This window comes from Accipiter gentilis, chromosome 4 (genome assembly GCF_929443795.1).
Source record: "Accipiter gentilis chromosome 4, bAccGen1.1, whole genome shotgun sequence".
NCBI classification, from domain to species: Eukaryota; Metazoa; Chordata; class Aves; order Accipitriformes; family Accipitridae; genus Astur; species Astur gentilis.
In genome coordinates, this window is record NC_064883.1 from 27,532,339 (window position 1) to 27,558,258 (window position 25,920).

The 25,920-nt window shown below is 35.2% G+C and overlaps 1 protein-coding gene across 1 annotated transcript in view; it reads right to left on the reverse strand.

Annotated features, from left to right (window-relative positions):
* The window catches only part of DNAJC1 (DnaJ heat shock protein family (Hsp40) member C1), a 119,910-nt gene that overhangs the window by 63,377 nt on the left and 30,613 nt on the right, over window positions 1-25,920 (reverse strand). Inside the window, exons 2-6 of the mRNA XM_049798208.1 lie at window positions 10,113-10,214; window positions 9,253-9,299; window positions 2,567-2,732; window positions 1,583-1,680; window positions 429-522 (exon numbers count right to left, since the gene is read on the reverse strand). Coding sequence (XP_049654165.1) covers window positions 429-522; window positions 1,583-1,680; window positions 2,567-2,732; window positions 9,253-9,299; window positions 10,113-10,214 — 507 coding nt within the window. The remainder of the gene's footprint in view (window positions 1-428; window positions 523-1,582; window positions 1,681-2,566; window positions 2,733-9,252; window positions 9,300-10,112; window positions 10,215-25,920) is intronic.

Consider the following 25,920-nt stretch of genomic DNA (forward strand, 5'->3'; position numbering starts at 1 on the left):
GTAAATGACATTAATATTTGCTATGAAAACATAGATTTGCCTATTTGAGATAAAAATACTTTTGTTAACAGATCGCTTGAAAGACATTGCTATTCCTGATTAGATGGATATATATCACCCCTCTCCCATCATTTATACTTGTAGTTTTGCCTAACAGGAAGTGGTGCTGAATTACTTAGCACATTAAGATTAATATCAATTTAAAATATATTCATATTTTGATGAACTTATGATATTAAATTTGCCTGCAAAGAGTAATTTTTTATATATATACACACATGTGTGTGCATATATATATACATACACACAGAGTGTGTGCTTGAGCCAAAAAAATCCTAAGAACAAGTGCTATACATCTGATTATGCATAACAACATGATCAAGAAAAATAAAGTGATATAACTTATAACTTAAAATCATTACTATTACCTGGAATAGCCGAGGTAAAGCTTTCACAGTGAGACAGAACCATATTCCCAACTTGCATGGAAGTAAGTCATGCCACTGTGGTTTGTCCAGTACTCTGCAGTCAAATAAAATTGTAAGTTTTTCATTACTGCCACATAAAGTCAGAACTTTCCCATTATCCTTTAATATGATTAGCATTTGTCAACTCCTATAAAAATGTGTAACTACATAATATTAAAGACATATTTTGAATATTTAATTCAACATATCTAACAGCTAACTTCTAATCATTGCTGTATTTTAATCTCTTAAAAGGGGCTCTTCTTCAAGAAAATAAATTTCTAAGCCACATAATTACTTCAATTTAAAAAAACCCAAACCCAAAAAACCTCTGAAGCCTCAACCAAGCGTTCACAAGTGCTGACAACCAGATATGAAGACTGTAGCATAAACAAAACAATACATAAAAATTAATGTCATTTGCAGTTCACTGGAGCATTACTCACTGATGTCATCAGGAAAGACGACAGGCAGAATGGTCTCTGATCTCCATCCTGCATTGATCCAGTTCATGCCCCTGCTGTGTGAACTATTTAAACCCTTTATTTCTTTCTATGAATCAATAGAAGAAATGGTGGTATCTTTTGGAGTGTCCTGAAAGTCACTATTTCCCTATGTGTTTCTTAACAAACAATGGTGTTAGAAGCCTTTACCAACACACTTGTTTTTAAGTTAATCAGATAAAAAGCATTAAATCAGACAAGCATTAAAACCCCATTAAAACTCCTTGCTTGGTATGGTAATAAACTAAAGCTTAAATAAACTGAAATTTGTTAATTGTAATCAAAGGCAAAAATCTTCAAAGATGGAAAAAGTTGTAAAATCTTCTAAAATCAACTTGCAGAAATAGTATCCTTCTATAAGCCAGATACCATTAATTCAGCCTTAATCTTTCAGTTATTGTTGATCTGCTGAATGAACACCACCCATTTATTTACAAATGAAAACCTGAAAATACATCTACACAGGCACACTTGATATCAGCAATGGCTGTTACTACAAATACACTTATTTTTCTCATAAAATATTTCAAAGATGCAAGGAGAGTATGATAAACTAAACCACTAGCTGATACAATGTTTTAAAATGCAGAAAACAAGAGAGTTCCTTCCCACCTTTCATTTTTGTCTAGAGCAGCAAGTTTGGCTTCATCTGTACTCCTGCCGCCTGTTTTTTTCTTCTTCTCCCTCTTTTTTCTGCTAAGCAGTTCATCCTTGATGTAGAAAGAACTACGGTTACAGGTTATCATTAACATGTAAACCACAAATGTTACTGGGACTCTTCTGTGAAGGGTAAACAGTAGAGTAGCATTTATGCAAATGTATCTAGGGGTCCTACATGATTAAGTAAAATGATCTATCTTAACAATAACTGTTGCCATGGTATCCAGTCTTTAAACACACATGAAGTCCAGTTCTGTCACTCATGTGTATCTCCATAGCAATCAAAGTTTTCTAAGAGGAGAAAGCATTCAACTTGCCTCCTTTCTCATTCATCAACTTCAATAATGCAGTGGAAAATAAAAAAGTAAATAGATGCTAATGTATGAATATTTTTCAAATTGTGCTTAGGTTTTTTTCCTCATCTACTAAGTGCAACAAATTTTTATATGACAAAAAAATAAAAAAAAATAAAATAACGTGGTTTATGCTGCTTACCAACGCCTATCCTGTTAACAAAAACCAAACCAAAAAAAGCATTTAGCTAAGAACAAAGGCAAAGCCAGCATGACATTTAAATGAATAAAACCTGATTATTTTTAAAAAACATTTAGGAAAACCGTAGACATAACTACAGTAGCATATGATTCTGCACTAATAGATGATAGAAGAGTTTTTACTCCTTCCTTCCAGTTAAAAACCAAAGAACCATCTCCTGCTATTTATTACCAATTCTAGAAAAATTAGGTTTTAGATTACTATTTCTGATATGTTGAATATCTCACTATAATTATCACCATTTAAAATATAATCCTTTTAAAATATGAAAAATCCAAATTCAAAACAAGGGAACTGGTACAGATCCCTATAATATGCAAACTTCTGCAGGAAATTCAATACTAATAATTGAAGCAAGTTTGATTTATTACCAATACTTACCAGCTGTTTTTCCAGGTAGATTGACCAAACCACAGCATAATGACCCACTGTGAGTATAATGAACAAGAGTAATGCCAGCTCAGCATTGCTCATTTTTCTCACCCGCCTGTAGTAGAATACAGGCTGTCGCCAATCTGGTAGTCCATTGATCAGAATATCATCATACCTACAGTAGCAAATATAACAAGCTTTCATGGAGAGCTAAAAATGAAATAAGCCAAACCATCCAATTATAAAACAAAACAAATGATAATCCACAGACTGCTTGAATAATAAACACACAAAAGATCATTTAGTATTTTTTTTTTTTTTTAATAGAGCAATGCCTTGTTTTGTCAGCTGCTAGGCTTGCATCTGGAAACAAACAGAATCCAGAACCAAACGCTGGGGAAATGTATCTAGTCTTTTGCAAGGGGGGGTGGGAGGTAATTTGATTGCTCCTGCAACACCCACTTCATCCCCCCCAACCCCCCCACCCCAGTTCATTCACTGCTGAAATAACAGACTTCTAGAAATGTATTATGTGTTCTACCTGCCTAGTAATCAGTGGGCAGGTCTCCATGATAGAAGTAAATAACAAACTACTAAATAAGTAGCAAAGAACAAAAGTCTCAAACAATAGAAATCTTTTTTTCTTTACAAATTAAAAGCACAAGTGTTGGGGGAGGGGAGAGGTATTTTTGCTTTTGTTTTGTCCTTTAGTAGCGCAATATCCATTAGGTAAAAACACTGCCAGACTTAATTCAAACCTGACACAGAATGGATGTGAAGTTAAAGGCTTGATTTTGATGTTAGAAAACCAAATTCACCACAGCTAGACAATTCTGATTTTCTATTTGAAAAGCTGTCTCCAAAATCAATCTGGTTTAAAACTGTTTAATTTTTACTAACACTGGTAACTGTACAGAAACAATTTTATGACAATTTGACAGTTTTTCTTCACACAAATGTCTTGAAATTTCTTAGTATGTCTGGGTTCTTTTACTTACAGTATGTTATCATCAACTTCAAAATAAACAAATGACAAACATGCAAAACAGATTTTTCTATTTGTTAACTTTTCAGAGTAAAGTTTCAAACAAAAATCTCTACAGTAAACTCAAAAACCTGTATGTTCAAGATGCACAACCTGTTAATCTTAAATTGAACACAACTCATTACACATTCTAATCACACCATTTCCAGAATTAAATCTGCACTGAAAGGCCTAATTTGGTGCAACACATTGACCAAAATATTTTAATTAAAAATATTCTGAGTTAGTCGCAGGCCTAATTACAGGAATAGAAATAGGGCCTATATTGTCATGCAGGTCAGTAGAACTCAGTAGTAGGTTTTTCTCAAGTAAATTGACCAATCCAGGAATAATAGCGCAGCTGCTAAACTGCCAGTCTTGACATGTAAATCAATTTAAATGCAACAACTGCACTAGCTACTTTGATAGTTATTAAATTGATACCTTGGAGATGTACTAAAAAAAATTTCCACAAGCAAATTCATTTTTTTAAGCAGAAAGAGGCAATGTTTTTCAATTTAAAAAAAAAACCAACAAACTTTAATTCAGCACATCTAGAAAAGCTGACTTCTGATAAAACATTTGTTCAAGTTGGCACTATTACTTCTGTACAAAAGATTTAACACTTCAGGATTCTGCAGTGTTCTCAATGCTACCAGAAGTAAAATTCATATTACAAGATTCCATCTTCCATGACAATTATGAGAATACTAAGATTAATATCCATTATTGTAAAATTTGAAGTAATAACTTTTTCCCTTTCCCAGTAAGTCAGAACAAATTAACTACTAATGCCTTTACACAAACTCTGTTCAGAAAAATTGCTTAAGGTGTTACTTCAAAATAAAAACTTCTACTTTTTGTTTAAGAAATAAGTAGAAGTTTTAGCATTTAAAAAACAATGCATTTGCTAAACATTTTATTGTTAGAATACAAGAAAATTTTTAGAAACAAAACCATTTAAAAAATAAATCAGGTTAATAAGATTTCACAAAAGGTGCTCTTCCTTTGAAAGCCTCAATATGTGTAGAATCAAGAAAGAATTTTTTTTAATACTACTATAAATTTATTAAGCATTTGACTTTCTTACACACTATGGCTTCTTAATTGATGTATTTAAAATGTGGCTCCTGATTAAATAAGGTCCATATATGCTAATGGTAATAATATAGTAATATGTAAAACAAGATTGCAAACTAACATTTGGCAACCATGTTCTATTATAAATTATCTGTTAAGAAAAAATAAATTAAGACAGCAGAGTCTTGCATTAAACACTTTAAACAGCACTCTGTATTTACTAGACTATGTCCGCTGTTCTGAACAACAGTCTCCAAGGATTAAGTCTCAGAATCAATGCTCTATTGATTTTACTATCAATGAGCATTATGACTCACACGACTGGCCATTTTAAGGGAAGATAGCTTCTATTATAACCCACTTTTTAGAATATATACTGTTAAAAGATAGATCACTGCTTTCAATAGTAATTAAGCTCTGTATTTGAAAAATAAAGATATCAATGATTTTTAGGTTTTCAACTGGAAAGTGATCCTACTGAAACTCAGAAGCTTCCCAGAATTTTTAAATCTTAATTTCCAAATTTAGGATGTGGTTTAATTAAAAGCAAATTTCTCATTAAAGAATTTCTTTATAGAAACCTGTATTAACTATGAAAGACAGTTCATCCATGTGCATCAAGAACTACATTCAAAATTTAATTACAAAGCATTCTTCTTTTGGCAACCTATATTAATTGTTACTGTATGTAAGCAAAAACAAAAAAATCAAGCTGAAAAAGGAAAAATTTATCTGCAGTATTTTTTCCTCAGACATATGTACACAGAATGCAGAAAGTCTTTGACATATGGGTATGCCTGCCAGTTGTATCTGAAATGTACCAGTCAGCAAGCTAAAAAAACCCCAAAGCACCCGTACAGAAACAAAAATACCAAAAAAATTATCGCCATTTATAACTTAGGTTGAATCTTTATTTTAAAACGCAAGATTCTATGCAAGACTTGTTAGTCTTGTACTAACAAATAACCAATTGCAAGATTACTAAAATTTCATTCTTCTGTAAAGTTTCATGAAATAAGTTTTTGGAGCTCTGTAGAATCAACTACATTGCAAGAAAAAAATATCCATTAACTGTAGTAGCTAATTACAGTATCATCTATTTCAATATAATTTACTTTTCCATTCAAAAGAGCCATAGCATTTCATATTTCAAATAATTTCAGAGATCTGATATACTTTATATACTATAACCTTGAATTAATGAGGTCTATTCTAAACTATGGGAAGACTGCACTGGCATTTTTTATTTTGGGGTCTTTTTTCCTCAAGCTGTCAAAGACATCCAGTGCAACATCAGCCAGAACAATTTATACCTATGAATACAGACATTTAATCATAATGAGAGCCAAGATAAACACCTTGCTTACTCTAAACAAGTATATCTTGATTCCTTTGTAAATGCTTCCTGTAATCAAGCCCATATTGTTATAGAGGATAGGCCTGGTCGGTAAAAAAGGCTCCTTAAAATGGTAACAAACAATGAAATTAAAATCTACGATTTTTGCCTAATTACAATTAATAGAAATGCCTAAAACTATCTACTTTTTCATAAATTAAAAATAATCAAACGCTAATAAAGTTTATCATCATCAAGCTGATTTACCAATAAATGCCCTAAAGTATATTTCAGAAAATGCACCTATCTCTACATACCCTAAAGATAAACTTTTCTGTAGAATTTCACACACTCTGCAGTGTGTATACAAACCATAAAATATTATGTTCTGCTCCATGTATGTTTAATTTAATGTTAAACACTGCTACATTAAACAATGCTGCATGTATGTTTAATGTTAGACTATCAGAATGTTTTGATTATGTATCAGTGTGTAAAAGAAAAGTACTAACACAGTAAGATTACTATATTCTGCAGTAGTACTAATAATATTAGTATACTTCACCAACAACTATATAACTTTCTCAAAAAAGCAAACCACAATTTAATTGTAAAGCCCCGTATTATAATTGTCAGTAGAGGAACTATACTATTTTAAGAAAGGCTTCTGATATCAGATAAAGTAAAAATTCACTGATAAATATGAAAATATAGAAGCTTTACAAAAGCAGTTACATATAGCTGGCCAACAGATCTGCCTTTTTAGAATGCTCTTTCTGCACACACACCTCTGACATTAACACCTCTGACATTCACCAAGACATGGAGGAAGGGTGTAATTAGACCCAGTTTTATTGTTTCAAAATGAGTTAATCACTCACTTTTACAATGCAGGACCTTGTTCCTGCCTTTACTGGTTCCACTCTCTGTACACATACCAGGACCAATGCCGGATTACATCACTTTTGAGATGAAGCAGGTAAGAAGCAGGTACGACTGACTTCACTGTACAGAAAGCAGAAGCCTGCAGCTCACTTCTCGATGTTGTGTGATCCCATGCTTCAAACCACTTAGGCATCCAGTTGTGAAAGGATTCCCAACTAAACTGCCAGAATTACCAACTAATTTGTAAGAAATGAAACTAATTTCCATCTCATCCCATCAGGTCTTTGAGTTACTTCAGAAATAAAAACTACCACACTGCCATGGGGGGTGAAATCTGGCAGAAAGTCTTGTTACTGCAGACCCAAATAAGTATCTCTGGAATCAGGATAAAACTGAGTTGATAAGCCCTGAGACACAAAGGGTGCAGCATAGTTTCTCCCCAGTGCATGCACATAACAGTAAACTCTGAGCCTCTTCCACTAGGTCCATCACCTCACTCAACACATAGCCAAATATCAACATCTAAAGTAGGAAGATCCCAAAAAGTGATGACTCCCCTTTCCTTTGTCATATGGTTTCAAGAAACCCATGAGTTACCTTACAACAGAAACAATACTACAGGGGGAGCCTCTCCTAGCACACTTACTTAAGACTTGTTTTAAAGACATGCTACAACAATGCCTTACAGGATACAGGAAAGACCACCCTCCTTTTACAAGCTCAACTGAAAGTTTATCATTAGATTGTATAATAAATCTGATCAATAAAGGTTTTCTCAAAGCAATGAGGCCATATATGTCTGCTACTCTGCATGTTATTTCTAAACTCTGCATATTATTTCCAGAAAATTCTCTGAAGGTAAACACTATTTAATCCACTACATTTATATTTAATCAACTGTAGAAGCAATATCAACCACACTGTGCAAGAAAAATACAACATTGTCTATGTACAAAATAAGTTATTGACAATGAAATCAATCTAAGCTACAAGTATCTACTGCTGCTTTAAGTTCTCATTTGTAATCACTATGCTGCACTAATTAACAATATTCTTACAAACAAGTTGGGTAAGTTAGTCACATTCGTAATGTATACAAGGCTTAAAACCAATTTTTACAAGCTACTGCATCACTGTTCCATGCAAAAAGCTGCTATTACAGCTGCAAGGAAATTCCTAGAAGTTCTATGCTGCAACTAAAGTTCCAGAGAGGCAATATCACAAACTATATGTAAACAACATTATAAACAAAAAGGTGGTAAAATTTTGGGGATAACTCACTTTAAGTGGTCTGAAACCACTTAACTAACAATTTTTTTTAAGCTTCCCTTGACTAGAACTTCACAATGAAACTCTCTTGTGAGACATGAAATAAAAAAAAAAAGTAATATAAATTTCCAAAAGTACTTCTATGAAGTACATTTTCATGACACTTCAAGAGAGGATTATCAAAAAGTAGATAATCTGTACTATAAAACCTGGACTCCTGCCAAGACATCTACAAAGCCAAAAACCCTTCAAGAAATGTCTTTGTGAAGCCCTGTTTAAAGACTTGTAAGCCAAAAGATTATTTACTAAAACTTCAACCCCAACACAAAACTCTTTCAGTGCCCCAGTTTTCCTGATAATCATTAGTTTAAATGGTCATCTGCTTAAAAGAAGGAAAAAAAAAAAAAAAAAAACCACAAAAAAAACAACAAAAAAAAACCAACAAAAAACCCCAAACAAAACAAAACAAAACAAACAAACATTCAAAATAGTCTTCCAGAAAGCAAGTCAGCCCCAGGTTTTCAGTTCTTAATCCTATCCCCTTCAGGTACTGCTGGACCTGCTCGTGAACCAGCAAGGACAGCTATCATTTATTAAAGAAAAATTATGCTATGTTTATCAAAGTTTACAGTATAGATATACATCTGAAAGAAAAAACAATGAACTAAACAACAGAAAACAATGTTGAAGATGACACACACTGGAAATTATCCCTAAATATCATGCAACAAGCCTTTTATTGATATCGTGAGATACAACTGACAGTTGAATCAGTGACCTACATTTTCAACCACAGCTTTAATAAAACAAGCAATGATAATTGACACAACTCAATAAAAAGTGATATATTGTTAAGTGTTAAAAAAATTGCTCCAACTAACAGCTAGATTTAAAGTTCTTTCAAATACTAGTTTTAAAGGAGAATAACCAGCATATCACACAAAAACACACACCAGCTTCCCCTTTAATACACATACAATCTTTAAGTAAACAGCTACATAGGAATTACAAACTTAAATTATGCAAAAAATAATCTGAAGAGTTACAGTTAAGTCAAACAGGACTTCAACATGCTTTAAGAACGTTTGCAAATTAACTCACCTCTGCCTCCTTTCTTCATCCTTTAAAACCTCATAGATAGCCACCAACTAAAACAAAAACAGAAAAAGGAAAAAACACATGAAAGAGTTTAGTTTAGGATTGAGTTTATAAAACTTTAATAGTAGTATATTTTACATTTGCCAACTAATGACCTTTGCTAGTTTTCAGTTTTCCCTACAACACTGAGAAGCAAACTCAGTATGTAAGAGAAAGTGACATATTCATATACAAAGTTTCATAAGATACACAAACAAGCAACTCCTACAAAAGACTTTTCTTCCCCTCCTCACATCTGTCAAACTAAGTCTTGTCTCAGCTACACCTTAAAACCAAAAGGTATCATTTGTTTCATCCTAAAGATCTTAGTGAAATTAAGTAGCCTGTATTTAGTCATTAGAAGTATATTTTTAAAGGTAGAGCTAATTAAAACAGTTGCGGTTTCACTCTGTAAAGATTCAAAAGGTGAAAAGTCAAAAACTAAAATGAATTATTTTTATTAAATTATGCCTACATATGACTTGCATTGAGAACTGAACTGAAATTTTCCCTATTGCTTTTGAAAAGGGTATTTATAAACAGTCTTACCTAAAGTGCAAACTGTATTTTCCTCCTCAGAGTGTAAGTCTAAGTATTATCTTCAAATTATTTTTAATAGACAGGTAAATACTAAATCTGAGTTATTCAACAAGTTAATTCCAAAAAAGTGTAATTGTTTTTAATCTAGCTACATCAGGAAAAATGTAATTCAGGGTTCAACTTAGTAATTTCGAAGGTATACCATTGCTCTTACTAAAATGACATAATCATAAAAAATTCTGATTCTATTTTCCCTAGAACTTTTATTGCCACATTACACTTACTTGCCTAAACTGTGTTTCTGCATTTTCATCTTTATTCTTGTCTGGGTGTAAAACCAGTGAAAGCTTTCGATATGCTTTCCGAATATCTGCAGCCGAAGCATCCTGAAAAAGAAAAACAAAGCAAACTGTCAGAAACTAATTCCCAGAACTTTGTTAAGATGTGAAGACAGCCAACCAAGTGCAGGAACTAAGGCAACGTAATCTGAGACGATGTCTAACAACCAAGCTGTGCAACTAGCCTAGCCTAAATGCCTGAACAGTCATTCAGTCCAATTCACCTTTCATTTTAACTTCCTTCATTACCATACATCCATTACAACTATATTTGCCAAACTTCCAAACACTTTTTTGCTTAAGAACTAACCCAGGCACCTTCTGCACCATTTAAAAGTTCAAATAAAAACTGAAAATTATTGCATCTGCATATCTTCGAGACAGATGTCATTTCAGCAAATTATCATGTTCAATTTCCCAAACTCAGGACTTGCTATGAACTCTTCCCTTATTAATATTTACATGTAATTCACCACTAATAGGACTTCCATTCAACTTCAGCTTCACCATGTCTGAAGAATTGTGTTTTTCTAACGTAGCTTCAAATTGCAGTCTTGAAGCTATACTGTAGCACTGACATCAATTTATACCTCCTTAATCATTGTAAGAATTGCACGTATTTGGGGAGAAAAAAATAAAACTCGGATAGTAAAATGCATCAATGATGTACCAACTCAGCTGCACAATACACAAATTTCTGAATTAATGACTGCTATTCAGTACATGCTATAAAGATATCCAGAAATGAAAGATTTCAGTTGTATTATAAAGTATATAGGTGTTACACTCACCAGAAGATCCACAAAGTATCACATTTAAACAGAACTACTTACATTCTATTACTAACGTGTCCGAGGCAACATTTTAGAAATCAACTGTTTATCTGACAATTTTTGTTTCTTAATTTTAGAAATATTGTTCCCCAGTATATTCTCTCTCTCAAAATTACAGTGTCAATAGGAATTAAAAAACACCAAAACCTAGATCTGAATTAGCTGTGAGAGGAACAGAGCTGAAATAAGATAATAATTAATGCAATACTGTAATTAGTCTGTCAGGCTTTTTATTATAAATCATTATTTTCATTTCAAAATTTTCAGTTTTATAACATGAGGCTATAATAATGCTGTATACAAATTTGGGCCAGAAGTGAATATTGCAGAAAGACTGGAAGAGAAGGAGAAAAGGATAAAGCAGGGGGAAATACAGAATTTGAGAAAATTCAACTTTGAAATTATATTTTAAGGAAGCTGGTATTATCCCCTAATGCAAGATCAAAGTTTCCATAGTCTTTTGTCTGTCAAAGGAAGGTGCTTTTATTACTCACAGGGAAGATTTCTCCTGAAAAGACCACATATGCATTTTTTAATTTTTAAGTTTTCCAACAGTTACTTCTAAGGTGTGTGCACACCAAAGCAGAATTCCTCTGGTTAAGTACCAGCTTGCTTCCAGCTTGATTACTGCCAGTGAGTTGCTCCATATTGCCATTGTTTTATAGGTTTATTTTTAACTCTTGGTTAAGGGGAAGGAAGAGACAGTGATGAAATATCTATTCTAAGCACAAAGAAACATTAAATTCTTGAGATGTAGACTTAATAGAATTATATGAAATAAATGTGAAAATGCAAACTAAATAACTCTTTTAAAAATTAGGGATTGAGACCATGACAACTTCAAGAATGAGTATCTCCAGATCGTGTATTTGCAATAAACCACAGCTTATTCCTTCTCTACCACACATACATATGTGCTTGGTATTATTTTTGGAACACTCCTGATGAAGAGTTAAAAACCTGATAAAAGCATATTAAAGAGTTGTCCCACAGTATTTTTCCCATTACTTCAAACAACAAACAAGCAAAAAAAAGTTACAGCTTTTCAGTTGTATTCGAACAATTTAAACCTTAGTTTTATTTGGGAGCAGTATGATTATTTGTGTAAAAGATCAGGACAAAAGATAGTTTACCTGTTTCATGCTTAAGCAAAGCAAGAGATCCCAAGTCAACTCTGAAAAAATAAAGCTCCTTAAATATTTCTGTTGCTTCACATTGAGAAGTTGAAACAAAAAAATTACAAGACCAGAGTGTTCATCTTAGTTACCAGAAATAATTTAGAGATTGTTTTGTTTCCCCTCATCCACCAACCCACTCAGCCACTTCATAAACAATGTGGGCTTGTCTTCAAAACAGAATACAATATTTCAACCCTACTATACCAAACAAAAATCAGGAAAGAGTTTACTGGCCACAGTTTTAGCTGAACCATGAAAGTGATCTTCATTAACATATCAGCTAATTGTAATTAAGCCCTAAAAGGTTGAAAAGGGGACAGTAATACCAATAAGTAATTAAATATGAGATGTTCCTGTAAATTATTTAATTACAATTGGTCCATATAAATTTCTAAAGCAACAATAAGTCTGCCTGCTAATCAGTACTTCACAGTACTGTCAAACACAACACAGGAATATGTTGTATGTTCCAAACTTTTTGCTAATTAATGCTACCTATGGGTAATGTTAGGCATCTTCAGGCAAGGTTCCAGATCCTCTAAGAGCTGCCCTGAACAAAAGTGGTTGGTTTTTTAGAAAAGCCTCTCATCACTACAGAACTTCTAGCAGTGTTTGACCCTAAATAAGCGACAAAGAATGATTATTTTCAAACTAATGAAGAAACATCTACCATACTTAAGTCAGCTGTTCTAAGAGACTTTCATTTATAAACTAACTGATTCTGTTAGCCACCTTCAGTGACATTTCCATAGAGGCTGAGCAACAAAGCACTGAGTTAAGAGTTAGTGTTTTCTACAGATTGATATACTATTTTACATACTAGGGCAGAAGTCTGAAGATTAGAGACAGAAAGCCACAAGCACACTAAGGTTTTGTTTGTTTTAAAGAAAAAGCTCAGAAGATGTGTTGGATGGCTTCGTTTACAATTCAGAAATCTCGATCTCAGTTACATCCAAGGAGGGAAAAATAAAATCTGTATAGGCATATCAGCTAACAGCAGAAGGAGCTGGTAACATTGGACAGCTAGTGCATTCAGCGATTTCTCCAACACTGTGCTTCAGGTTGGCAAGTTTTGCCACCAATTAAGGCAAACGAGCCTGTCACACTGTCTCCCTCATGTGGATACAAACATCAAAAGCATCACCCTATTTCTTGATAACTATCTTTTCAAAAGCAATGTTGTCCCATCATACTTCCAAGGTTGAACATCTCCTTACACACCTGTTTCCAGTTAACTTACAAGTTGAGAACTAGTCGCACTGCAACAACAGCACATACTTCCACATAAAGCATCTAAGCCCATTTTCATATGAGTCACTGCTGTTGAGGAAGAAAAAAGGCAATACTCCATCGTGTATATTTTGAAAAACAAAGCATAATATAAGCACTTATATTAAAAGATAATACAAAATGAATGCTCTAAGCTAAAATAAAAACTGCTCAACTGTCAGCTGCATAGCTAGAAAAAATGCACATAGTAGACAAGTCAAGGGAGGAAAAGGTGTTTTGTGCTAGCATTAGTTCTCAAATACAAAACTGCAAGTCTATATTTAGGTAGGCCACAGTTTGGCTTCTTATGCATGTAAATATGCAAGTATTGATGTAGGAATTTTTTAATTGCTAACACTTTATTGTACAAGCAGAGTGTCCATGAGTCTAGTTACATGACCTCTAGGTAGAAGTTAAAAGTTCAATCTTTTACACTTTTTTGCATAATCCTTGACACTACAAACAAGTATTTTAGCACACAAACAAAATTACCACTTGAAGGAATCAACAATATGTCAAAAGTTAAACACATTTCTTCAGGTACTCTGTTAGAATTTTTAATTTTTGTCTAAAGAGTGATACACATCCAGTTCCCAGGGTGGGGGAGAAATAGTGAGAAGAATGTTTCCACTTATGTCATTTACTTTTGGCAGCTTGTTCAATTCAGACAATGAAAAACACATTACTAAATTTTATTTTATTCAGCATCATTTTCATATTCTCTAGTATTACCAAGAAAAGTTCTATCATTAGACTACAAATACATAAGGAGAAACAAAGAAAGGATTTTTCCACTACACAAAAAATTAAATACTCTAAACAGGCATTTGCCTTCCATACTTTATTTTTTTTAATTTAATCCTTGCTGAAAATGGACAAAGATTCAAATGTGGTCTCCTCCTCTGTCTATACAAATTCAGACTCCCACCTACGGAGTTCACTTCCACCTTTACAATAAATAGAAAAACTGGTGTAGTACAATACAAGTATATTACTGCATTGCCTTCTATTCCTAATGTAACTATGATTACTAATGAAGCTAAAAAAAGCCTTATTGTGGTCCCAAGACAATTCGTGGTGAACACATAACGTATCAGATATTGCCATAGGCAAACAGTGATTAGGTCAAGGGGAAAAAAATAATCAATGTCTACATAGTTTTCACTTACCAACATATACAATTCAAAACCTAAATTGTTCCCTTGAGTGCAATGCAGTTATACAACAAGACTTAGTTACTTACAATTTAGCAACTGCTTCTAACGCAGTAAATGTGCTCAATTCATCTTGGGTTTTAAATATGCCTGCCGATGTCTTCAAATAGGTGGCATTATCTTTATTAGCAATAGGAAGGCATGTGGTCCAGAGGACCAAGTAGGTGGATAGAAATCACATTTCTATTTACTTGCAGTTTGTCCACTCACTTGTTAATGGGTGAAAAGAGAATGACATCAGTATATTTCATTACAGTGCTGCTGAATAACTGTGTAGAATTTTCCATCGCACGTATTACCGAAGCTATGTGGCAACCAAAAGTGACAATGGCATAGAGCACCAGCTGACTGTATTTCAATGTGAATCTTAAATAACATCAGCACAGGCAGACCTTCATGAGGCCTTTTTCAGTCTTCCCAAATTATAAATCAAACTTCTATAACTCTTGGGTTTGTTTTTTTATTCAGAAGCAATTCAAATGTATATGGTTTCTTCAACAAAATATTCCATTCAGAATTTTTGTGTAGAAGAAGGTGTATAAAGTCACTACTTTCCTTTTGGTAGCCATCAGGAATACAAGTTGAAGCAGAATTGTACAGAAAAAGAAACAAAAAGTAAGCTCTGTAAATTCACAGTCAGATACTTTCCTTCTGTGATTTGAAACTGCAGGATGCACAGGCTGTCCAACAAAAATTCACAAAACAAGCAGGGGCAGATAACTGGACAGAAGCTACAGCTGTCTGTTAACCATCCTGTCAACATTGCTACCTTCTACCTGGTTGTCTTCATGTAAAGTCCACAGAAAACTAATATCCATCAGTGTAATCTCTGAACTAAACATCATCTAAACAAACATGACTCTAGGCCAACAATTAAATATCCACAGTCCTCATTCCTTGAGCAACATCAAGGCACACAGTGTGACCCTTCTTAAGTGTCTCATTCTCATATGGGTACAGAACAGCAACCACTATTGCTCCATAACCCTTCTCTACGTAATTCTTAGGATGGAAACCATAGAGCTGTGACCCTTCTTCCAACGCGATCCTCACCTCCACTTTGGTTCAGCATAGGCTGACACATACCTCTTCAAACTGCTTGAAGGCCATTATGACTCTGGCAGCTTACCACCAAAACTGTGTAATTCAATGGCTTGCATTTGCTCTAGACTTTGTACCCTTTTAAAAAAAAAAAATCAAAAATTAAATGAGACTCTCTTAGAAACAAACAATAAAATTCCCACCATCAGTACCAATAGCCTTAAATGTCACAATTCGTATCTTCTGTGCACAATCACAAGCATCCCTGTTTCCATGAACACCTTTTCAGCAAGTAATTTCGGGGGGGGGGAGAGAATCACACCTGCATGCTGTTTCTACACACAAAAATTGCTCAATAGCACCAGAAGGAAAAGCAACAGCTACATAAAGCAGACATACGCATGTCCAACACGGTTGCTCCTCTAACAGCAGCAACAGCACAAGACTAGGAAATAAATGAATCTTCACCTACATCAAACTTGATTAAAATACCACTCCCATATTTGCTTCACATGCATCCACTGCAACCTGGTCCTAATTTAAGTTCCCATGACCAAATTAGTTCCAAGAAGTACACCTGAGTTTGCCAAGTTTGCACTTGGAAAAACATCCATGAGGGAAATAGAGTCTTGTAGCAGATTCCAGAGGTGGGAAGGACCTGCTGACAATCCTGAAGAATATAGCTGTAGAAAAGAAAAGCAAGTGTCTCCCAAAAGACCAAGCATTATCTGTGAACTTTTATAGTTAACAGACGCCAGCTGGGTTTTGGCCTAAATTTCTTGCTGCATAGCCTTTGTTCAATTCATCCTTAATTTTTATTGAGTTTCTTTCTAAGACAGTCATCTTTTTCAAGGATGTAAAATGAGTTAAACTCAAATTTGCTGCTTCTCTACAGATGACTGCTCCAAGTATACCCAGGCAAGAGGAGAAATCCTGCTCTGCTGCAAACTGAGCCATGTGTGTCACAACATTCCGTTGATTTAAACTGAGTAACAGCACAGCAGGGAAATACATAGGAACTAAAAATAATGCTAAAAAGGTGTTTTAATGCTTTTTTATGTTGCTAAGTTTTAAAGCAATTCATGAAATGAAAATGAATACAAACCAGCACAATGTATTCCTGTGAGCTTCTGATAACTGGCACAATCCAGTCACTGGCATGTTTGTTTCCAGGGGAGTGTGTCAAATGAAAGAAGACTCTGTTTTCAGCCTAGCGTGCCAAATGAATGAAAATTCTGCTGCCTCATGCTTGAGAAACCAAAAAAGTGTTCTCCTCAGCACATGTGCACAATTACACAGGCTTAGGTTTTCTTAACCAATTTTAACAACAGTATTTAAATGTAATTTTTTTCTTCTGTTGAAAATATTTTAGCCTTTTACCTTTTGTACTTAGATTTTCAGAAACTGATCATTTAGGAAAAATTAGATTGCCCAAGAGAACACTGTCATGGATAACCACAAGTTATGATTTAACATAAGCTTTGTCTCCGAGATGTTAAGAACACTCACCAACTCTCAACATTTTTAGAATTACTCTTCAAATTCAAATTGGAGAAAAGCTATCAAACAACAACTAATGATATTATTCAAGCCAACACTGACTAATTTGAAATCCTGCCTATTGTTATAGTTTATTTCCATTTAGTTTTTCATTCTGGTAGTTCAAAAGGAAGGAATGAGTATGTATCCTGTATTTATTTCACATGCTTTTCCAGGAACACTATTACATATTTATTTTTATTCCATTTTTTACATATTACATTTAGTGTTTACATATTTTTATAATCTGTTATATATTTTTTTATAGTATAGATAGTTGTACATATTTATATATACCTGGGTGTATTCCCTTATAGGCTAAAGAAAGTTGTTTCTGGGGAGTTCTCTTGAAAATCTGCCTATTGCATCAGTGATTTCCAGTCTACAGCTCTCAGTTAAAAAAAATATTACCTACAAAATTCCTGATCCTACAACATATTCACAGGACCTAAATTGCTACAAAGACAGACCACTGCTTTTACAGTCCATGTTGACAGGGAAAACAAAATGTGGCGTCTCCTGCAGTGCATTTCTTGCTCAATGCCTTTGCCGCTAGATAGCACAGCCCCCTGATTTACAAGAGAGGTGACACTATACCCAAGGACAGCTGAATGCAGTCCACACCCACCACTGTGGAGCATCAGTATAAGGCAGTGAAGATTTTGGGGTGTTGGATCTGACAAGTTCCAACCCTTCCTACAACGTAATGGCCAAAATATGCTGCTATTCGATTGTTTATATAGTTTTCTTGCTACATTTCAGCTTTAGTATGCTTTCAACTTCTTTCCAGAGGGTAAGGAATTAAAGGAAATCAGAGAATCAGCAAGGCTACATCCATACCAGGTCTTTACCTCCTTCTCTTGCTTATCCTGTTCTCATTATGCACCTGACATTACTGACCCACACACTCCTACACACCTAGCCTGTCTTTTCAAATAACTGCTTACCAGATCTCAATTTAAGTGTAATTTTTTGGAAGGAGATTACTAATGACCACAGACTTAGGTCTTAAAGAAAACCAGAGACCAAAATAAATAAATAAAAATACGCCCCCTCCGAAAACACCTGGGCTACTAATTACTGAATTCTTGTCACCTGAACTGTTGCTATCACTTTTGTGACTACATCTTTAATTGTCTTGTAAGCTCTAAACCTTTTCATATTTTTGAAAGGTTACCCTCCCTTCTGATGCCCAGTAAATGAGGAAAGGGCATATGAGCGACTGGATATCGAATGTATGGCTGATAAGAAGATTTTATAAATCCATATAAGAAGCCAATAGAGAACAATTAACTCCAGCACAGAAGTTTTCAAAAATTTACCCGTTATCTCATGAATCAACACAACATTTACATGGTGAATAATCCTCACAGGCATCAACTTTCAGAATAAACATTAGCTATTTATTAGCAACTCCCTCAGCCCTATCAGCAGTGAAGGACACCAATTTATATGCCCATACATCCACACACATCCATCATATATCTTTTCATATACACACACACAGATGCTAATACAAAAATATGTGTAAACAAGTGTATGTCCCCAGCAGTCCTATATGCTTATATAATGCTCTAATTTATATTTTAATTGTTGCTCAACTTCACAAAGCATTTTAAGAACACAGTTACATAAAAGCTGTTACATAAGCTTTGAATGAATAGGCAGTGATATTTAATATCGTAAGTAACGTTTTTAATGCACAATGTTTTTTAAACAAATGACAAAAACATTGGTATCATGAAGCTACTCTTGCAGGTGCACAACAAACTGGAAACAAAACAAATCATACCTTGAATAAAGGATCTAACTGTCAAAAATGAAAAGGTATATTAAACAGGATTTTATAAGGTCTGTCCCAGGCCCACTGCTATTCAGTATTTTAACCAGCAATTTGAATTACAGAATCACTATTAAACTGGTAGTTAACACTAACTTGGGAAAACCCGCAAAGATGTTGTCAAAGAGAATTAGAATTTTAAAAGGCCTGGACAAATTCGAGAATTGCTGTAAAAAAATATGACATTATTTCCTAAGTGAAAGACTCATGGTCTACATCTGGACAGAATTCATCAACTACACACACACAGAACAGAAAAAAGCAGTTAGGCAGAAGTGATCAGCGAATCACAAGCTGAGCATGAGCCAGTGACATGATGTTGCCTTTCTGTGCAGCACAGCCCACTGTGACATGAACAGTACAGCAACAAGCAACCATGCCATTTCACACAGCAATTGTTAAGACCTCAGCTGATTGCTGCATCCAGTTCAAACAATACAGTTAAAGAAAGCTATAAGCCTGTTCAGAAGATAAGCAAAAAAATCTGAATAATAAGTAGTCCAGGAGGAAAAAAATAGTGACTTCTTCAGAGAAACTGAAAGAACAAGAATGACCTAAGACTAAAGAAAAGGCAGCTGGCACAAGGAAATAACATCTTCAAATATGTAAGAGATAGCTGTAAAGAAAAGTGGAATAATTGCCTTGTCTGCTCTATTAGGGCTAACCTGTAACAGTCAGATAACAGCACAGGAAGATTCAAGTAAAGCTACCAGGAAAACTTCCTAAAAGCATCACTAGCATATCACTGGAACAGACTGCTTAAGTCTCCTTTACAAGCAGGTCTTGCATACACTTATCAGGCGTGACTTAGATTTAACTGGTTCTGTCACAGCAGGGTATAGTAGGTCACTAACAGTCCTGTATTTGAGAATTTAAATATCCTTTTGATGATCAATTTAATAATAACTCTGAAAATATTCCAACTGGATGTACTGCATCTGTTTATGTAGTTTAAAAGGTCCTGGCTGAGAGACAGTATTCTTGTCACACTGAAGATGACAGATGCTCATGCCAGAAAAGAAAGAGTCAATGAGATTTTCACAAAACCTAAAAGGGCTTTGAAAGGAGTGGCAAGTATCAAGAGGCGGCAGAAAACACTTCTTTACTATGAATTTGAAGTCCCATGGGGCCCTGGCTCCAGGACTTGGACTGCTAGGCATTAGGCTTATTTTTACTGTTACACAGCATGAGTAAGAAAGTCATCCTGTAGTAGATGATCACTAATAAGTCATCCACATAATTTGAGTTTAGAATACTTCCTCCATCCATTATAAGCTTTAGCCTTGAAAGATAATACGGAATAGATATGATCAGCAAGGTTTCTTGAGAATGTCAGATGAAAATAAGGACTAAACTGAACAAGAAAAGCAAGCAGGAATTTCTACAAGTATTAATAAAACTTTTTAAAAATTACACTATACCTTTACAAATGGGGTCTGTATTTGGTTTATTACAAAGACATACTTAATTCCTGCAACAAAAACACCTAAATAAGGATATGGTAGAGCTGCTGTAGTAAACCATATCCAGGCACAGCAGTTATAATTTCTTCATTTATGACAGAAAGGAGGAGCACCTCTCTCAAAATCTTATATATATTTATGTTTACAATATACTTATAGATATTTATTTAATATATTTTATATTTGCTTCTACTCTCTTTTTCCTGTTGTTTACCCAGCTTCTGTACCATACTATAATATTTCTGAAGTACTCATTTTGTAGAAGTAATGTTATTTTTCTTAGTTTAAGGACGCTTAAAAATAGCCCTGTCCACTGAACTTGAGCTCTGAGATCTGGGTGTACCTGAGTCTGTATTCTTGCATTTGTTTGTTTGTCCTTCTAGAGCCTGGAAGAAGACATTAAGCATTTACTAAGATCAAGATGTTCTTCATGTCACTGCTACAAAATCCACATTGTTCAGTTTGGATAAATCCTTAATACTTTTCTCCAGAAAATAACTGTAGTTAAATGAAAGGCATAAAAAAAGAAGATCTCATGTGTGAGGTGGTTATGTTTTCCACAAATAAAGTCATGTTAGCAGAACGTTACTCTCCTCCTCTCTCAAGGAAAAATTGTTCCACCCTTTATTTTTGACATATAGAACAGAAAATGTCTACAAATATCAAGATCTTAAAAAAAAAAAAAAAAAAGGGCAACACAAAAAAAAAAAACCAAAAAACACCACACCAAATTTAAGTAAATAGGGGAAAAAAAATTGTGGTGTTTTTTTTTAATAACTTCAAACCCAACTGATCACAAGTGGCAAAATTATGCATATTTTTAACCAAAGATGCTTCATTACAAACCATGTTAAGGTAACTTTGAGTTTGTATAGGATACTAATACCTCTGAAGGCCCTAAAACATATTTACAAACCTGTATTAATTTATTCAATATGTATTTCTGTCAGTGTTTTTCCAAATGCATTGCTTTAAATAGCTAAGTTTATAAAGAACTACCAGCAGCATTTATCAAATTCATTCCTTCTTTATTTAGAATACTTTCTACTGAACTAGTTAGGATTTAGTGCTACCCGCCATGTAGGAGAGTCGCATAATGATCCCTTTATACTCATTAACTACCATTTTAATGAGCTATTACTACCTCGGGACTCAGAAGACCTCAGGGAGGTTGTAACATGCCACTACCTATATAGTAATTCACTGCTGAGTTAGTACATAGCCTCCTTGAAGAATATAGGAATGCCCTCCATCACTCTCTGTAGTACAAATGCCAGCGTCAGCAAAATTTCTGCATGTAAGACACATCCCAGCCTGAAACTTAACAAACATCTCAGTTAAACTCCAGTAACCTTAACAGATTACCTATTACTATGGCCCACCACTTTGCTAAAAGTTATCACACTCCTAACAAAGTGAGCTGAAAGGATGAGCATTGCCTGACCACCTCAAGTCACAGTTTGATGGCATAAAATGTGGTAAATCTGATAAAGGGCCAGGGCAGAAGGCAGGGGACGCTAACATCCCAAAAGACTATTCGCCAAACCTGCCCGAGTCTGTATGAGCCATAAATTAGCCAGCCAATGTTCAAAGCTACCTGGATAAAGAAATTAAGTTTAGCAGTAGGAACCATCAATTAAAATTCATACAGAAAATTAATTTATAAGCAACTGAAAGCTAAATAAAATTAAATTTAAAAAATTGTGCCCATGTTATAAATTCCACATATATGCAATGACTTCTGATGGAACTGACTTGAAGACAGCCTTTCCCATTCACTAGCATTTTTTTAATGGAAAACTGGTATTATAGTCGCTAAAAATGCTTATCTGACATTATTTCTAGTGAGAATGAGCTAAATAATCCTTAAGACAGACAATTACACCTCAAGATTTATGGCAGCTGTGGGCAGATACTGTTACACACAGTGGCACGCTGTTCTGTGAATTGCCCTCTATGTTTTTCAAATCAAAACATTTGAACTGAACCATGTAGGCCCAACTGAGAGGCAGAAGGATCACTTCCCTGCTTTTCATAAAGCCATCCCTGCAAGCAGTTACTGCTCTTCTCTTCCAGTGCTACCTTGGAGGTATTGTTTGCATCAGTGAAGGAGGGGAGTAAATCACACTGATCCATAAACTGCCTCCCTCTTGGCCTGCAAGAGTGGGAAGAAGAGCAGAAGACAGACTCTACCCAAATGGGGAGACCCTTACAACAGGGCATTCCCCTAAGCAGCAGCCTAGGGAACAGCTGGTAGAGGCAGCACATGCCAAGCTTCTGCTCTCACAGCAATATCCACAGCAAGGCTGCAGCTGAACCAGATGCTCTGAAAACCCAGACAAGTCTGGAAGAGACAGAGGGCGGGTCTGCACAAGGAGGAAAAGCTGGGAAGATGAGCGTGAGGTAAACACTTCTCCCGATCTACTTTAAGCATTCTTCAGTTAGGTGAGTGCAACACCCAACAACCTCATCACTACGGAAGGCAGTGGGTATCACACACATGTATGTGCCTGCTTCTTCCCTTACACAGACGTAAAAATAATTCAGCAAAAACAAGCCTTTTTTGCTGGGAAGCTAAGTAGCCTGCCACCACCATCAGAGGACTAAGAGAGGTACAATAATAGCTCTTACCCAATATTCCCTCTGAAGTCACAAGTGAAACAGATTGGGAAATGCTCCCTGCTCATGAGAGAAAAATAAGTAAAGGGGCAAATGTAAGGTCAGTTCTTCAACCGCTGGTATTAAAAGGCAGCAGTTATATGGAGTGTATTTGCCTCCCATCATCTCTCATCCACCCATAGAGACCTATTCTCAAGTCTTGACAGCAGAGTAGGAACTGGACAGCTGAAAAGAGGAGATCTCTTGCTTCCTCCATCCCCACCTTCATCTCCCCATCACAAGCAGAAGTAACATATAAGAGGAATTTTTTTCTGACACCTGTATTTTAAGGATAGCTCCTCAGTCTGGAAGCAGTACAGGGAAGGACAGAGTGCAATAGCCAACTGCAGGAACTACAAAGTTGAGTGAGCAGAGCTGGCAGCAACACAAACACTGCAAAAGGAGAAAAGACCGAAATAAAGGGGAAAAGTATGCTTCCTTCTATGCCTGTGAAAAAGAAGAATCAGCAGTTGAGTGAGCAGCAATAAAAACTTGGCACAGGTTACATCTCATTAACTATGCTACCAGAAATCTGTTTCAGCCAACTGACTGCAGAAGATAGTGGCTATTACCAATTCATTTACTTGCTTCTCAACATGGGATTACAGGATTATCAGCATCAAAGATAACAGTGAAAGTCAGAAGATAAAAAAACTGTGGTCCTACTGCCTCAAGTAGAAACATTGACAAATGTAGAGTATTTCAAATGCAAAAGCTACAGGAAAAGTTTTGTGATCACAGGACCTAAATGAAGCAAAGATAAATCCTAACGTGGGTTCTCCCTCAAGTTTTCAAGTTATAAAATCAAGACTAAAATAAAGATCAACAGACAAGTAAGAATATAGTTAGCATTTTGACACAGGTGGCAACAAAAGGACTGAAACTGCAAGTCTGCGAGCTACTACATGGAAAAAAGCATTCTGTTACTGAAAATCCTACAAGCATCAATAACAGGGCAAAGCCACACTTCGCTCTGTCTCATAACCCAGCCATGGAATCAAATCCAAGAAATTAAAAAGGATTCCATCAGATGCAATTGCTTCCTCTCATAACTTGTCTTTTTTGGAAGGAAAAAAACACCCAAACACAAAACAGTGGTGGCAGAAATATTGCAAAACTATTTCTGAAAAAATACATCACAGTAAGTACCCCTGGACAAAATAAAAAAAATATTTACTGCAGGGTGAAGAAACTGAGGAAGCAGGAAGAAAGGAACTAAAATTAGTCCTTGTCTAGCTCCTCTCTTCCAATTAGTCCCACACAAATCCTCAGCCAACTTCAGGCAGATGCCAGCAGTGGAAGCTGTACACCCTGTGGCAATGTCGACAAAGAGCATACTGTTGGCAAACAGACCAAAAGGGTAAAAATTTTTGGTCTAGGTCTATTTTTGTTCTTTGACTCAAGAGCGAGGATGGTACTTTTTTTAAGTAGCAAAAGAAGCTATTCTTAAAAAAATAATGAGATTCTTAAAAGATAAGATTTGAGTTTAATTAAATCTAAAATATAAACTGTAAGTTTAAAAATTAAGGGATAACAGAAACATAATAAAGATAATACATGCTACAGACAATAATGAGCATTCTGAACAGGTAAAGGAGATTTGGGAAGAACTCAGTGATTCGCTGAAAAGGAACTACAATCTGTTGTCATTACTCCTGCCACTCTGTCTCTATGCAACATAGAAGATGACTGCTTACCCAGTGAGCAGCTATTCAGTATTTTTCTCCACACATTTGTTCATGTGTGGTGTGAGAAACTAAAGACTAGAATATTGTTTATTAAGATTTATGTTAAGCCCAATATAAAGATTAAATAATTAAAGAAAAAAAAAATAGCCATAATTGTTTATATAAGCCTAATTAGATACCACTTGTATAAGTCAAAGCAAAACTATTTTGTGAGATTGCTAAAGATAAGGATGTATGAATATGAGAATCAGTTATTGCTTTGTTTAAAGAAGTGTCAAACCGCAAGATGCAAGAATACGGGAAATAGCTATTGCTTTGCTTAGAAGTGTTTGCTAAAGGAGCTTATAACACAGTTCTGAGAAATACCACACAGCAAGTTGAAGAGAAAAGTTATCTAAAGGTAACTGAGGAAGACTTCAAGCCTTCGGCCTCAACGACCACCAGGAGGCAGAAAAAGACCCCCCAACAACAACTGGGACATGCGCAGAGTGAAGACCTGAATGCGGAACTGGATGACTGATAAAAGGAGACTGTTAGAACTGTTTGGCGCGGCAGTTGGCGGAACATAGACTCCCCTGCCGCCCAGCGCTGTCTTTGCTCATATTCTACTTGCTACAATTAATAAAATTTTCAATTGGATTATGATCCGTTGTAGTCTCAATTTATAACAATTCTTGGTGCCGTGACTCGGATAAGGAACGGTGGGCTTTGGTCCTCCGGGGAGGCGCGCCCCGCGACAATTCGCGGCCCCGCGACCAACAGCCTACCCCAACCTTACCGACGAACCTAAATTCTAGAATAGTGAGCAAAGGGAAAACCGGTAAAATCCCATAAAAATTCTGTGCACGGGAGTCCGGACGAAGACGCAGGACGCGTAAGTATATTGCGATGTTTGGTCGCGGGTTTGCCGTTCGGGCGGGATTGGGTTTTCCTGGACTATAACAAATGAGAGGTTCGATATACTGAACCAAGTGAATGTGGACCCTTTAGTACTGCGGTTCCCACCTCCCGCGAGGGACTGGGCCAGGAAT